The sequence below is a fragment of the Schistocerca nitens genome, chromosome 3 (genome assembly GCF_023898315.1).
Source record: "Schistocerca nitens isolate TAMUIC-IGC-003100 chromosome 3, iqSchNite1.1, whole genome shotgun sequence".
In the NCBI taxonomy this organism is placed as follows: Eukaryota; Metazoa; Arthropoda; class Insecta; order Orthoptera; family Acrididae; genus Schistocerca; species Schistocerca nitens.
Genome location: NC_064616.1, coordinates 423,115,871 through 423,129,188, shown reverse-complemented (window position 1 = coordinate 423,129,188; position 13,318 = coordinate 423,115,871). Strand labels below are relative to the sequence as shown.

General features: G+C 42.9%; 1 protein-coding gene across 1 annotated transcript in view; it reads right to left on the bottom strand.

Annotated features, from left to right (window-relative positions):
• The window catches only part of LOC126248364 (phosphatidylinositol 3-kinase regulatory subunit alpha), a 41,112-nt gene extending 30,593 nt beyond the window's left edge, over nucleotides 1-10,519 (bottom strand). Inside the window, exons 1-2 of the mRNA XM_049949292.1 lie at nucleotides 9,841-10,519; nucleotides 7,198-7,332 (exon numbers count right to left, since the gene is read on the bottom strand). Coding sequence (XP_049805249.1) covers nucleotides 7,198-7,332; nucleotides 9,841-10,437 — 732 coding nt within the window. The 5' untranslated portion in view covers nucleotides 10,438-10,519. The remainder of the gene's footprint in view (nucleotides 1-7,197; nucleotides 7,333-9,840) is intronic.
• Nucleotides 10,520-13,318: the final 2,799 nt, after the last annotated feature.

Genomic DNA, 13,318 nt, shown 5'->3' with positions numbered 1-13,318 from the left:
ATTTCTTTCGTGTTACCAACAGTTGTTTCTCCTCCTAGGTTACATCTTTATTGATGACAACTCAGTAAAGTAACTTCTTAGCAGTTTTACACCACAAAAGCTAGAATTAAAGTTTTTGTTCGTAAAATACCTTGTCACGTCGCATGAACAGGGAAGTCAAAGCGGCTGGTGCGCTACACTGCTGTAGCAATGGACGAGTATTTGCGAGCCTGTGCGGTACTGAGAGAGGTACTAGCCGTTTATTATAAATTAATCCGCTCTTAATTCACATGCTAACTACGCCATGTCACCAGTAGACACAATGGAGCGCCGTACAGGGCGACACGGTACTGTTCTGATTGCATAAATACACCACATTACAATTCTCACCGTCCACCTTTGCTAGTGTGTCGTATTAACAGAATGTGTATTTTCCCACACCTTGACACCCCTAAGTCTTTCCGAAAGTTCTTTTATCGATGTTCCAAATGTGATAATTTAAAACAGAATGATTGGTGTATTGGGACTTTTCATTTTGTTCTGCTCCACCAAATGTTTATTGAAGGAGGTGAAAATATGCACAGGGAAATACTAGCAAGACAGAAAGGATTTCCAAACTTGAAGGTAAGCTTGAAGGTAAAATTGAAGATTTGGGATGTACACATGCACTACAGTACCTGTCAGTTGGCTTCCCATTATCTGTTTCAGGGCTGCATAGTAAAATTATTTAATATCCATCTCCGCCTTCTTTATCACGTGCATTATACTGTGAGTTTCAGCAACATTTTTCCTGACCTCCAACTCCTGAATCCCTGTCGTAGAACTTCCCAGTGATCAGATAGTCATTTGCAAATTGTAGAGGTCCGTCAGGAAGCACTGTATCAATTCAATTGCACCGATAAGGATTTCCCATAAAAAGAGTGTTTGCTCTCCCACAGTCAGCATCCGTAGTTGCCTACCCTTCATTACAACCAGATCGCCTTTTTTCACAGTCAACAAAATTTCCGTACGATTTATGCAGATAACATTACTTACAGCCTCTGTCTTACGCAAAACGTTTCCAGCTTGGAAGCCTGCTTGAATGTGAGGCGCTGTTTGTGTCTAGTCGCTACTTTCCACGTCACGTCCCATCAGGCGAGCGCAGAAAGTATGCACACGTGTCGGAAGTAGAAGGGTGCGCTCGCACGCAACCATTTACACACTAGATAGATGACACGCCACCGTGTATACAAAGAGCTTGACAGTGTTTGAAACGCTTATTACGCTGAAGCCACTTCTACTCCCAGTATTGTTTTGCACTCGCCAGTATACAGCGTTCCTCGAGCACAGTACTAAGGCTTAGAATGCCTGGGAAATAGCGATATGTCTGTTGGAAGTTGCATATGTGCCTTGTTAAATACGTTGGACATTTTTGGAACGTCATGCGCGATTGTATGTAATCATGGAACTGAAAACGGCAAATTTAGAATGGTACACTTTTCCAGATGCTATGAGGCTGCCTAAACCATACAGCGCGTATCATTTACTGTGGAATAACACCTGTAGTATCACACAATTTTCACGAAAGAGCTGCTAGTAAAAAATTAAAGACTTCGAAGCGAAAGGGAGCGACAGGATGAAATACACTACATTCTTGTACAATGTAGAACTACAGAACACTGATTCCATGGGAAAAACAGGAAAAAGCATTGGCGCAATTTTGTTATTTATCTTCAGCTATGACAGTTGTTCTAACAAGGCAAGTAAAAAAAAACATTTATGGACTAAAAGTTGTTTCTCAGTTTTCACGCAGTATCTGGATTATTCATTCAGGATTTGGCCCTTCCCAAAGAGGTGAGCAAGAAAGGGTAACTTTGGCTTAGAACTCTGGTTTAGATACCCACCACTCAATTATTTGCCCCCACACGGCTAAGATCCGTCGCTTATCAATGTTTTAGTGCCTTTTAAGGTGTGAGGTATCATTTTACAATGGCAGTGCATCATCCTTTACATAACTTGGCCAGACATCAATTTATACACCACATGACAATGACATCGACAGTTTTCAAGAAGATTTCTGCGGCTTAAATATGAAGCATGCAAAAAATGACCCTTGCAATTATTATCTGATATGAAGTTCAGACATGGAGCGAGACGGGTCAGTAGTCGAGAAACTGAACTCTTAACAGTGACGAGTTGGGATGAAATCTTCGATCTGCCACGATAATTTAGGTTCAGCGTGGCGTATCTACCTCACGCCATGTGAACACCAGGAAGGTTTATGAAACTAGTCGCGCCATTCATACTCTTGATCGTAATGCTTTCAAGATCACTCAATTATGTACTGAAACGCTTTTGGAAGCTAATAATTCGTTGGTCACTGATATCTCGACAGTAATATGGACGAGTTACGGAACGGTGAGTTTGTTACGACGGGTAACTCTTATTGCGACTTAAGGTCCGAACGTCAGTATGGTATTTAGAAGGGGAGAATCACCTCAACTTCAGACAGAATAGGTTGCACACAGTTCTATCCCCACATTCGCCAAAAAACACTCACTTTGGGGGAAAACAGATGATCTTTTAACGCGACACCCGGCATATTTTCTGACGACTTCATTTCACGTTCTTCGGTATAAACGGTGGTGCAGTGGTTAGCACATGGATTCGCATTCGGGAAGGTGGCGGTTCAAATCCGCCTTCCGCCATCTGGAGTTAGATTTTCCGTGATTTCCCTAAATCGCTCCAGGTAAACGCCGGGCCGGTTACTTTGAAAGGGCACGACCCGACCGATTACCTTCGTTTTTTCGACATTTCTAAATGCCCAAAATACCCACTGAACAGCAGTCAAACGTAATACACTAAATCTGCAATTGATATTGCAGAAAGTACTTTGCTCTCAGGAAATATGTAACTTACGAAAAGTGCAACAACTCGGTCCTTTACCGCGGAGGAAGAGAGAACGTCAGAACCCTCTTCAACATAGCGACTAGCATACATTCCCTTCTGACGCAGAAAGCTGAATGAGTTTTAGCGCCGAGTGCCCCGGCGGCTAAGTAAAAGCTACTTAAGGTCAACTAGCTACACCAATAACAAGTCGGGCGTTAGATTGTCTCAGAACGTTCTGAAGCGTAACTGAAGAGCATATTTCCCAGAGAGGCAGTGTATGAAGATAGGTCTACATAAGTCTGATAAATTTAAGGGAATTCAACAGCATCTTTTTGGCATCTGGCTCAGCACATAAATTATCACATTCAGTTTAGTTAGTATTACGACGGACGGACTTCTGTCCTCGTAATGTAAAAGTTTTACACATAACAAGCTTGGTTGGTTGGTTTGGGGAAGGAGACCAGACAGCGCGGTCATCGGTCTCATCGGATTAGGGAAGGATTGGGAAGGAAGTCGGCCGTGCCCTTTCAGAGGAACCATCCCGGCATTTGCCTGGAGTGATTTAGGGAAATCACGGAAAACCTAAATCAGGATGGCCGGACGCGGGATTGAACCGTCGTCCTCCCGAATGCGAGTCCAGTGTCTAACCACTGCGCCACCCCGCTTGGTCACATAACAAGCTTGCAAATAGGAAAATTTGCGCTAAAAGAATTTTAATAGCTTATTTCTGTATGAAAAGAGAAGAATCTCTAGAGTGTCTTTTCATCCACGCACTTGCTTGCAACGTTCGTCTGATGATCTTATTTACAGACAGAAGTCAACATTTGTTTTGTGGTTACCTTCTTTTCCGTTTTTCGTGCACAAATACTATTATAAACTACCACATATCGATTCTTTTCATAACCAAATTAGTTACAGCACAAAAATTTCCCTTTCAGTGTCTCTTTTGTCTCTTCATAGTAACAGGACGACTACGTTTCATCTTTAGGTAGGTTTTCCTTATTTGAGATCAGTATCATGAACACAATATAAATACCTTCTACTCTTTTTCTTGTGTCTTTGTCCGGCATCAGCGTAGGGTTGCCATGGTTAACTGATACGGCACGGTTAATTAAAGGGGTGGCCGGATGCCTTTCCTGTCGCCATCCCATGTCGCCCCCCCTCCTCTTTCTCCCCCCCCCCTCCTCCTCAAGGAAGGAATATGTGCACCCCTTCTCACTGCATGCAGGGTTTTTCATGTGAAAATGAGCGAAAGTTTTATAAATGTTTGCGAAGTTTATAAGTGAAGCGAAACTTAGGTACCAGCTCAGTACCCACCTTGTGGGATGTGGGAAACCGCCTAAAACCGACATCGAGATTGGCGGCACACCGACCCCCCCATCGTCGATCCGTCAGGCGGACCTAACTGTCACGGAAGTGGCACTTTTTAACACGCACGGTTATCCGGACGTGTAACAAAGGAAGACCTGCATCTAGCAAAATGACAGCTGTTTAAATGGCTATAAATTCAGTATGGCGGATAACTGGAGATGACACCATACTTAGCGGTAACCGAACTTAAAAACTTGAAAAATCGGTCAGCCTTGTGGATCAACAGACGTTAAGTATACTTCTGGAAAATGGTAGACATATAACCGTTTCGACATTTGGGAAATCTTAAGGGCGCATCAGAGTGAAGCAGCTAGTCACCTTCCAATTAACACGCCGCGTTGATAGTTGGGAGCCATGCAGGAATCAGAACGCGACGAACTATGACACCGAGCAACTAGTTTAGGCAGCTGACACAAGGCGGTCAGTATTAATATGAATTAATCAGTGTCAGAGCCTTACATCAAATATTTTGTCGTGTTTGGTTTGGTGTAGCCGTCAACGCATGGCTATTCCGTGCATGCTGCTTCATATCTGAATAATTACTGCAACCTACATCCATTTGAGAACGTTCTTACTGTAGTCTCATTCTTTGCTCGCCATCTACAATTTTAATGCCACCCCCCCCCCCACCACTGCCACTACGAAACTGATAATTCCTTGAATCCTCAGGGACATATCAAATGGAATATTTTTATGATAAAAAGAATCTTCATACTGGAAACATGATATGCGACTTATACAGATATAATTTGTACAGAAGATACGAAAATGGCAAGTGTTTACATAGGAAAACATTACAATAATTACACTATATAAAACGGGGTAAACTAAATTTTTACATTTACCCCTGTTTTACTGAATGAATTATCGCAATTTTTCATAGGTAATCACTTTCTCATTTTTTGAACCTTCTGTACAAATTATGTCTGTGTAAGTCGCGAATCGTGTTTACCTGTGTTTGCGACATTGAAATGTTCAAATGGCTCTGAGCACAATGGGACTTAACATCTGAGGTCATCAGTCCCCTAGAACTTAGTACTACTTAAACCTAACTAACCTAAGGACAGCACACACATCCATGCCTGAGGCAGGATTCGAACCTGCGACCGCAGCAGAAGCGCGGTTACGGACTGAAGCGCCTAGAACCGCTCGGCCACACCGGACGGCTGCGACATTCAGCTGTCACGTGAAGATGGCCCGAGAAGCCGAAAACCGGTACGTTACCAAATAAACGTTAGGAAGTGTTTTCATTCTTAATATTATCATCATATTCTGCCAAGCACCGACGGAAAATTCAGTTAATATTAAAAGAATCTTCGTTTACAGTCAGGTAAACGTCAGAACATCAATACGAATTACAAAATGATTTACACAAGATATGTGCATGGTACGAAAAGTGGCCATCGACCGAGAACAACAAAAAGTGCGAAGTCCTTCAATTAGCATTAAAAATTCCGTTAAATTTCACTCACACGATAAATCATACAAAGTTACAGGTTATCGATTCAAATAAATACCAGGAATACAATTACGAACTGCTTCAAGTGGAATGATCACACAGAGTACGTTTTACTGGCAGAACACTTAGAATATGCAACACAGTTACTAGAGAGCGTGTCAACAATATGCACTTGTCCAACCTCTTCTGGGATCTTTACCACATAGGATTGACGGAGGACACTGAAAAAAATTCAAAGAATGACAGCTCGTTTTGTGTTATCGTGAAATACAGGAGTGTGTCATGGATACGATGCACGAGCTGGGGTGACAGTCATTAAAACAAAGGTCCTTTTGCCGGCCGGAGTGGCCGTCGGTTCTAGGCGCTAGTCTGGAGCCGAGCGACCGCTACGGTCGCAGGTTGGAATCCTGCCTCGGGAATGGATGTGTGTGATGTCCTTAGGTTGGTTAGGTTTAATTAGTTCTAAGTTCTAGGCGACTGATGACCTCAGAAGTTAGGTCGCATAGTTAAAAAACGAAAAAAGGTTCTTTTCGTCACGGCGATATCTTTTCACAAATTTTCAATGAAAAAATTTCTCCCCCGAATGTGAAAATATTTTTTAGACTCCTACGTACTTGGGGAGAAACGACCGTCGTGATAAAATAAATCAGAGCTTTCACGGGAAGATATAGGTGTTAGTTTTTCCCACTGGCCATTCCAGAGTGGAACAACCGAGAAATAGTCAAACTGGTTCTATGAACCCACTGCTAAACATTGCAAGAGAGCAGCTGCTTGAAAATGAGTTTTCGGTACAGATGCCCGATAAATGCATGGACAGTACAGTACAACGCGACACTACAGGCTCTATAAGTATCTGGGGCAGAAAAAGGCTACGTACAGAACGGGAACTGGATGCTACTCAGATACTTAACAGTAATTATATTGTGATGTTTTCGAAACTATATTCTACACATGGCCCTGTAGCCCACGTAGGACTAGTTAAATTTTACTTCCATTGCTGTTTTTATTGGAAACCTGAGATATGGGTGTCTTCCGGTAGGAGTCCTGTATTTCAACGCAAATGCAAAATCTAACAATGGAACGTAGAGCGCTTTCTTAATAATAAACATGACAAGTATTACGTACAGCTCTCCTGGTGACTGGTTACAGAAAGCGTCAGCATACACTGGGAAATCTTACGAAAAGCATTTGCCCCATCACTGTTTATAAGATGAAGCTGTGGCATGGTAAGAGCAGGAGGGGGATAAAATAATAATAAAATTGAGGAAAACTGAAAAATATTCAACACATGAAGGACAAAACAAAATCATTCTATATGGATTGCTAATTTCCTATTAGGTGCAGTCGCGGGTTTACTGGCATCTGATGTTACGTACGTAGTTTGTTCGTTGTGGAAATTTATGCTTTCTATTTAATTCTGACAATGTCGCCAGCACAGCTAGAATCAATTTTCTTCTCATTATCATTGGGTCCTAAAAAAAATCATTTACAATCATAAATAAAATTTACCGTATACTTACCATCAGCTTCTCGCGATCCAAGAGAATGAGATCAGAGCCTTTGATATCTTTCGATTTGAACACGCCGGCATAGCGGTACAAATTGAGAGCTGCCATCCACTCCACAACATTGGCGGACGTCCATTCGCTGATGGGCTGTAAAAATTGAGAAAGAAAGAGTCTAAAGAAAGTCTTTATTGGGTTTTAGGTCGAAGGCTCGTGAGGACGGGTTAATACGATATTCAGAAAAGGTTACTCGGCATTAATGTATAGCAAACCAGGGAGTGGCCCGGCAACAACTCACAGCCGCTGGTGGCCGCCTGTCTGTGATTGGCCCGCTGTCTGCCAATGGCAGCAGACTGCCTTTGAGCTGCGGCATAGCTGAACCCTGTTGCCACATACATGCAAAGCTTTGACCTCAAAGTGGAACACAGCCATGCTTCGAGCATTCAAAATACGGGCAATTCCGATTTTTGTAACGTTTACCATACAGTGTAGGCACACTTGCCCCATTTATTTCCTTTTCAACAACACGGAGAGAAAACACTAAATCGTGAACTAGGGAATCTGTTTCCCAGCAGACGAGAATTGCAGCAGAAAATAAGGCGGGGATCCCAGTAACGCCCCTTCGTAAATTGTTTGGTTGGCGTCAGTTCTTACAGTTTGAGATGGACATGCGTAAACCTTTCCACTAATAGGTGGTTACTGTGACGATGAGGTATTAGCTTTAAGTAACAAATTTTAATCTGAAATCAAAGCCTAATCAGCATCAATTACGAAAATTAATAATATATAATGAAATGGTTTTTAAGTCCGTAACGCGCTCGCCTTTGTCATCTATCAACAATACGCATGTTTTCTGTATGATTCGCAGTAAAAGTAGCATGTAAGTTTGTGCCTAAACAATGATTTCCACAGGCACAAAACGCATCACGGACTACATGAAATCTTAACAGGTGTGACTATACAATATACAAGGTATGTAAATGGGACAAGTATTTCATGCAATGTATGTCCCATTTTTATTTCGTGAACGAAATACACAAAACTCAACTTTCACTTTAAGGTCGGATCCCTGATGAAAGAAGATTGAAAACGAACAAAATACTTTCGCATTTCCAGTAAGATGACAATTTACTAACATCGTGGCACATTACTGAACAGTTTAACCATTTTGTTACTAATGCTGTCGCGTTTTACATAGCTTCCATTTAGCGGACACAGTGACAAGAATAGGTAATTAAAACGGCGATTTATTGTTAATACATAGTTGAATTATATAGAATGGAATTTTGCGCGAGTAAATGTGTAGATAAGGCTATTTCTGTTGGCACTGTCAGGTGTCACACACACTGATCACTGGGGAATATGGAAAAGGGGGGGGGGGGGCTATTACAGTCACGAACAGGAAAGTAACACATACAGACTTAGAATTACGACAGGCTGTCGAGAATGACAATATCAGTCTACCTGACAGAGCTGGCGAGACATGAGAAAGTTTTTTTTTCGTTATTTCATAAGATATAAATAACGAGGCCTTTGTACCTATGCAGCGCACAGTTTCTCCTGTGGCGGCATAGAGCTGATAAATTGATATTTTAGCATAATGAATAACAAAGTCGTGTACTGCACAGCATTTGACTACATCAAAACGAATTTTCCCGTATCAGAAATGTCAAGTTGACTTTTTGTACCCGGCGTACTAAGGAAAATGTCATTCGACAGTGAAGAGTTACATCGAATATCTATTTTAAATGACACAAAACAAAATAACAGCACAATGCGACATACCTGCACCGGATTGTAAAACGGCAGAAGGAGCAATCCTTGAATCTTCGGCATTGAACAGTGGCACTGACCTTACGCAAATTTCTTGCCGTCAAGGCGATTCTCCACTCTGTGGCATACACGACGATATATTCAATTACGGCGCTATAACAAGAAACTTATTTTTCGCAAAGAAAGTTAGCCTAAAACAATAGGCTATAGGCCTGAAACGCATTTGGGCAAAAATACGTAAATTACAATTCGGAATATTTATTAACACTTCACAGCGATAAGAAAATTGTTTTCACATTCCGCTCTCCATAGACGATCCGTACTTTCGGACACCGCAATTGCCGCGTTATAGAACAACTGGCGGAGGGTAAACTCCAAAATGAAAAAGTGAATATTCTACGAGTATTTTCCAGGACAACATATACTATGGAAAACGTATGAAGCCTTCACAGAATGGGACTATCAACAATGTTTCTGTAACAATCCACACAATGAATCAATAAATCAAGCACATCGTAAATAAACCATAGAGCGGAAAATAGATCACTGAACGGCAGATTTAATTATACAAATGACAGGCTATTTCCATTAAGGTATAACAATGGAGGGGACTCCCTACTACCTAAACCACCATGGACCAAACAGTATTATCCGGCGGTAATCGGTACAAATAAAACACAAACTACAACATAAAATGCGCATAACATACGACAGCCTAGACAAACTATTTATTTTAATCTTGTTTAACTGTAACTACCAATTTATAAATTTCAATCACGCAATCATTAAGCATGCACAGCAGGTCGTGGGCCGTCTTAATATAATTTCCACGTTCTACCGTGCGAAGCTGTCAGCACAAAATAAGGTTAATAGAGAAACTTTTACCTTCTCCTTGTGATGGGTGATGGGCGGCAAGATCTCGTTGTTTCGTTGGCACACATGGTTGCTGGCGAAGCGCAGGCATACGTTGTGGAAGCAGGCGTGGCAATCTGTGGCAGAGAGCGACACACACATGCAGCAGCATGACAGGTGGCACGAGCAGACGAGTGTGTGCAGCGACGTCGTCCTAGCCACTGCCGCCGCCGCCGGCGGCGGCGGCACGGACGCCGGCGCCGACGCCTGAGTGAAGCTCAGCGAACGCGGCCGGAACATGTAGTTGTCCGCGTCCACGTTCAGTGGCATCGGCGGCGCCGACGCTACCGCGCCGGCAGCACTTGGCATTTTGCTATCGTACGACTTGGTGTCACTGTCAGAGTCAATGTTGGCAGTTTCGTCCACGTTCGGCTTAAAGTAAGTGGGACCCTCCTCGGTGACACCATCGTCGTTATCGTCGTCAGAATGGAGTGGTATGTTGGACTTGTGCAGCCGCGAACGTCTCAAGGCTGGCTGTTGCACCGAGACAACGTCTTCTTCTTCGTCATTGTCAGAACTGAGTGCATTGGACGAAGGTACGCTAGACTCTACTAGCAGCGTGCGCCTCATGACTCGCTGGTGCACGGAGACTGCGACAGCGCATGCGGCGCGCCTGGGACGCGGCCAGTGCGGCGTACACGCACGTCGCCGGCTTCACTCGCACTGGCAAGGTAGTCGCGAGGCCGCTACCTCCCCCTCCTCTCGACCACCCCCCCCCCCTCCCCTCTCCACCATGCCACCACGACAAGCGAGCCGCTCCACAGAGCATGCGCGCCAGCACGCAGCGCGCCGAGCGGCACAATTATTGGCACGACCTTCGCCACATACAGAACAAAGCAGGCTGCCGGCTGCTGGGCAACGCCGTGGCGCACGTACTCACATTTAGCACAGCCAACGTTTTCTAGATTATTTTTGCCTCTCGTCCGAGTAAACCCTTCTTCCCCCTCCCCTCATTCCTGAAACTGCTGTTAAGGTAGACTACGACAGAACCCAATTTGCTGTCTGTCAATGAGCAGTGTGAACGTTACATTCTGGGTTGTGGAGACCCCATAGTGTGTGTATTACTGCTTATCCAGTTGGTGATGTTACGACTGTTCTTAAATACTTTCTCTAAGCTAGAATAGTTTGCGTATTAATAGTTTAAGGGGACAAAGGCAAAGCATGATCAGTCGCATATTACTTCTTGTACATGTTAAGTGCCGTCTTTAGCAACGGTAATAAATGTCTTTTTAAGACCAGATGCGTTTCGATTTATTTTAAATAATCTTCATTAGTCAGGTGCTTTTGTGGTTTGTGTTCTTCGTTTTCCACATGTATGCGTTGAATTTTTGCACACAGCACTTTCACTGCACATTCACATTCTGCATGGGGAAGTACCACTGTCCTCTGCAAAAACTCGAGCACACATGTGGAATAATAATAATAATAATAATAATAATAATGCAATAAACAAAAAAAACCTAACCACTGAAGATGCTCTAAAATAAAGCGTAACGCGTATGATGTTAATAAGATTTATTCGGCTGCTAAAGACAATTGGCCTACACAACTAGTATGCGCGCCAAATGAGAAAAAAAGAGGCCGAAAAACAAAGAAGATAACACGTATATTACTTATCTTGAATCAAGGGCAGGTGCCATCCTCTACCTCCACTCTAAAAAAACTGGGCCTCACCTATGAAATGATATTGCTGGAGCATTAGCGAACGGCTGCAAAATATTATTCGCATAATCTCTACCTTTTTCGTGTCGCCAATCAAGCGTCAAAGGTTCGTTAACTTTCCCTTTTGTAACGAGTTGGGGTTTATATGAGTTAACCATTCAGAATATTGTCTGTCTAGACGTTTTACATGACGTGTAGAAAGTGTATAACGTCTCTACGAGTTAATCAGTTTAGTATGACAACTATCACCATGCAATGACAACACCGAATGTGGAGTATGCAGCCAAAAATATAACCCATCTTCATCACAATGGAACACTGATTCACCAATGTAATCATTTGCTCTTGTGAGGCCAACTGAGGACTTGACAAAGTAGCGGCTCCGGTCACGACAACTGACAACCGGGCGAGAGAGCGTTGTGCTCACCACGTGCCCCTCCATATCCGCCTATCTGCTGAGGACGACACGGTGGTCAGTCAGTACCGCTGGGCCTTCCGAGGCATTCTCCGACGCAGAGATATAATCAATTACTGATGATTAAATTCAAGGGCGTCAATGAACTTAAGTCGCTGAAAATGAACTGTGAAATGGGCACACGCCGGCCGAGGTGGCCGAGCGGTTCTAGGCGCTACAGTCTGGAACCGCGAGACCGCTACGGTCGCAGGTTCGAATCCTGCCTCCGGCATGGATGTGTGTGATGTCCTTGGGTTAGTTAGGTGTAAGTAGTTCTAAGTTCTAGGGGACTGATGACCTCAGAAGTTAAGTCCCATAGTGCTCAGAGCCATTTGAACCATTTTTGAAATGAGCACATACAAGAGACTAACAACAGACACAGGTTTACTATAATATACATCATATACTATGGCCTTAGTTCACCGCTAGTTCTTTCACTACTAGGACTCATGAATTTCATAACGCGAATCCTCCATCACTAAGCGCTCAAGAATTACATATTCCTTTCCTGCAGAGTGTGACTGCCTAGAAAAGATATGTCATGCAGGTCAGCATTGCCTGAGTAGGAGGACCTACATCTCTACCATCGAAATTGGTTACTAAGGGTACTGAAGAGCCATTCCTTACAATGCTGTTCCCTCGTAAATCAGCACAAAGCATTTTCTACACTTTCATTAACACTACAGAACAGCTTTTTTCCCCGGTACCGTCGTTTACTTAAGGAAACTTATCATGCGTTTTCCCGTCACAAAAGGCTCATTATTAGTTCCGAACATGTTCCTACAACAGCGTGACACCGAATGTATTATAGAACACTGACAAGCTAGAACCGCAAAATTATCACAGACTAACGTTTGGGATTCATACGTTTCATATTATTTCAGTTTCAGACTTTTTCCCTTATATCCACAACGTAAAAAATACTAAAAAATTTGTAGACACTAACTAGTGTATAAACATAGGCAGTAAATCTACAGATCGGTTATATCTGAATTTATTTATTGCTATCTTCGCACTGGTTTGGTAAGAAGGCAGAAAAGTATGTGTTCATTAAGTTGCCAACTTGGTAAGCTTGTATTCACAAGTTTACTTTATTTTTTCTTTTCTTGAACAGATACAGGCTGCCGAGACAAATGCAACACCCTTAAGCATAAGATCATTTTACTGACAAGTGAGGAGTATATGGTAAATTCAGACAAAATGAAACACACACTTCACAGTAAAGGGCGCCCAAACAGTCGCATCAATACACAGTGTACCCTCCTCTGGCGACAACGGTGGCGTGTCTTCTCGCATGCAAATGATCATAAAGGTGCAGACTGGTATCCAGCAAAT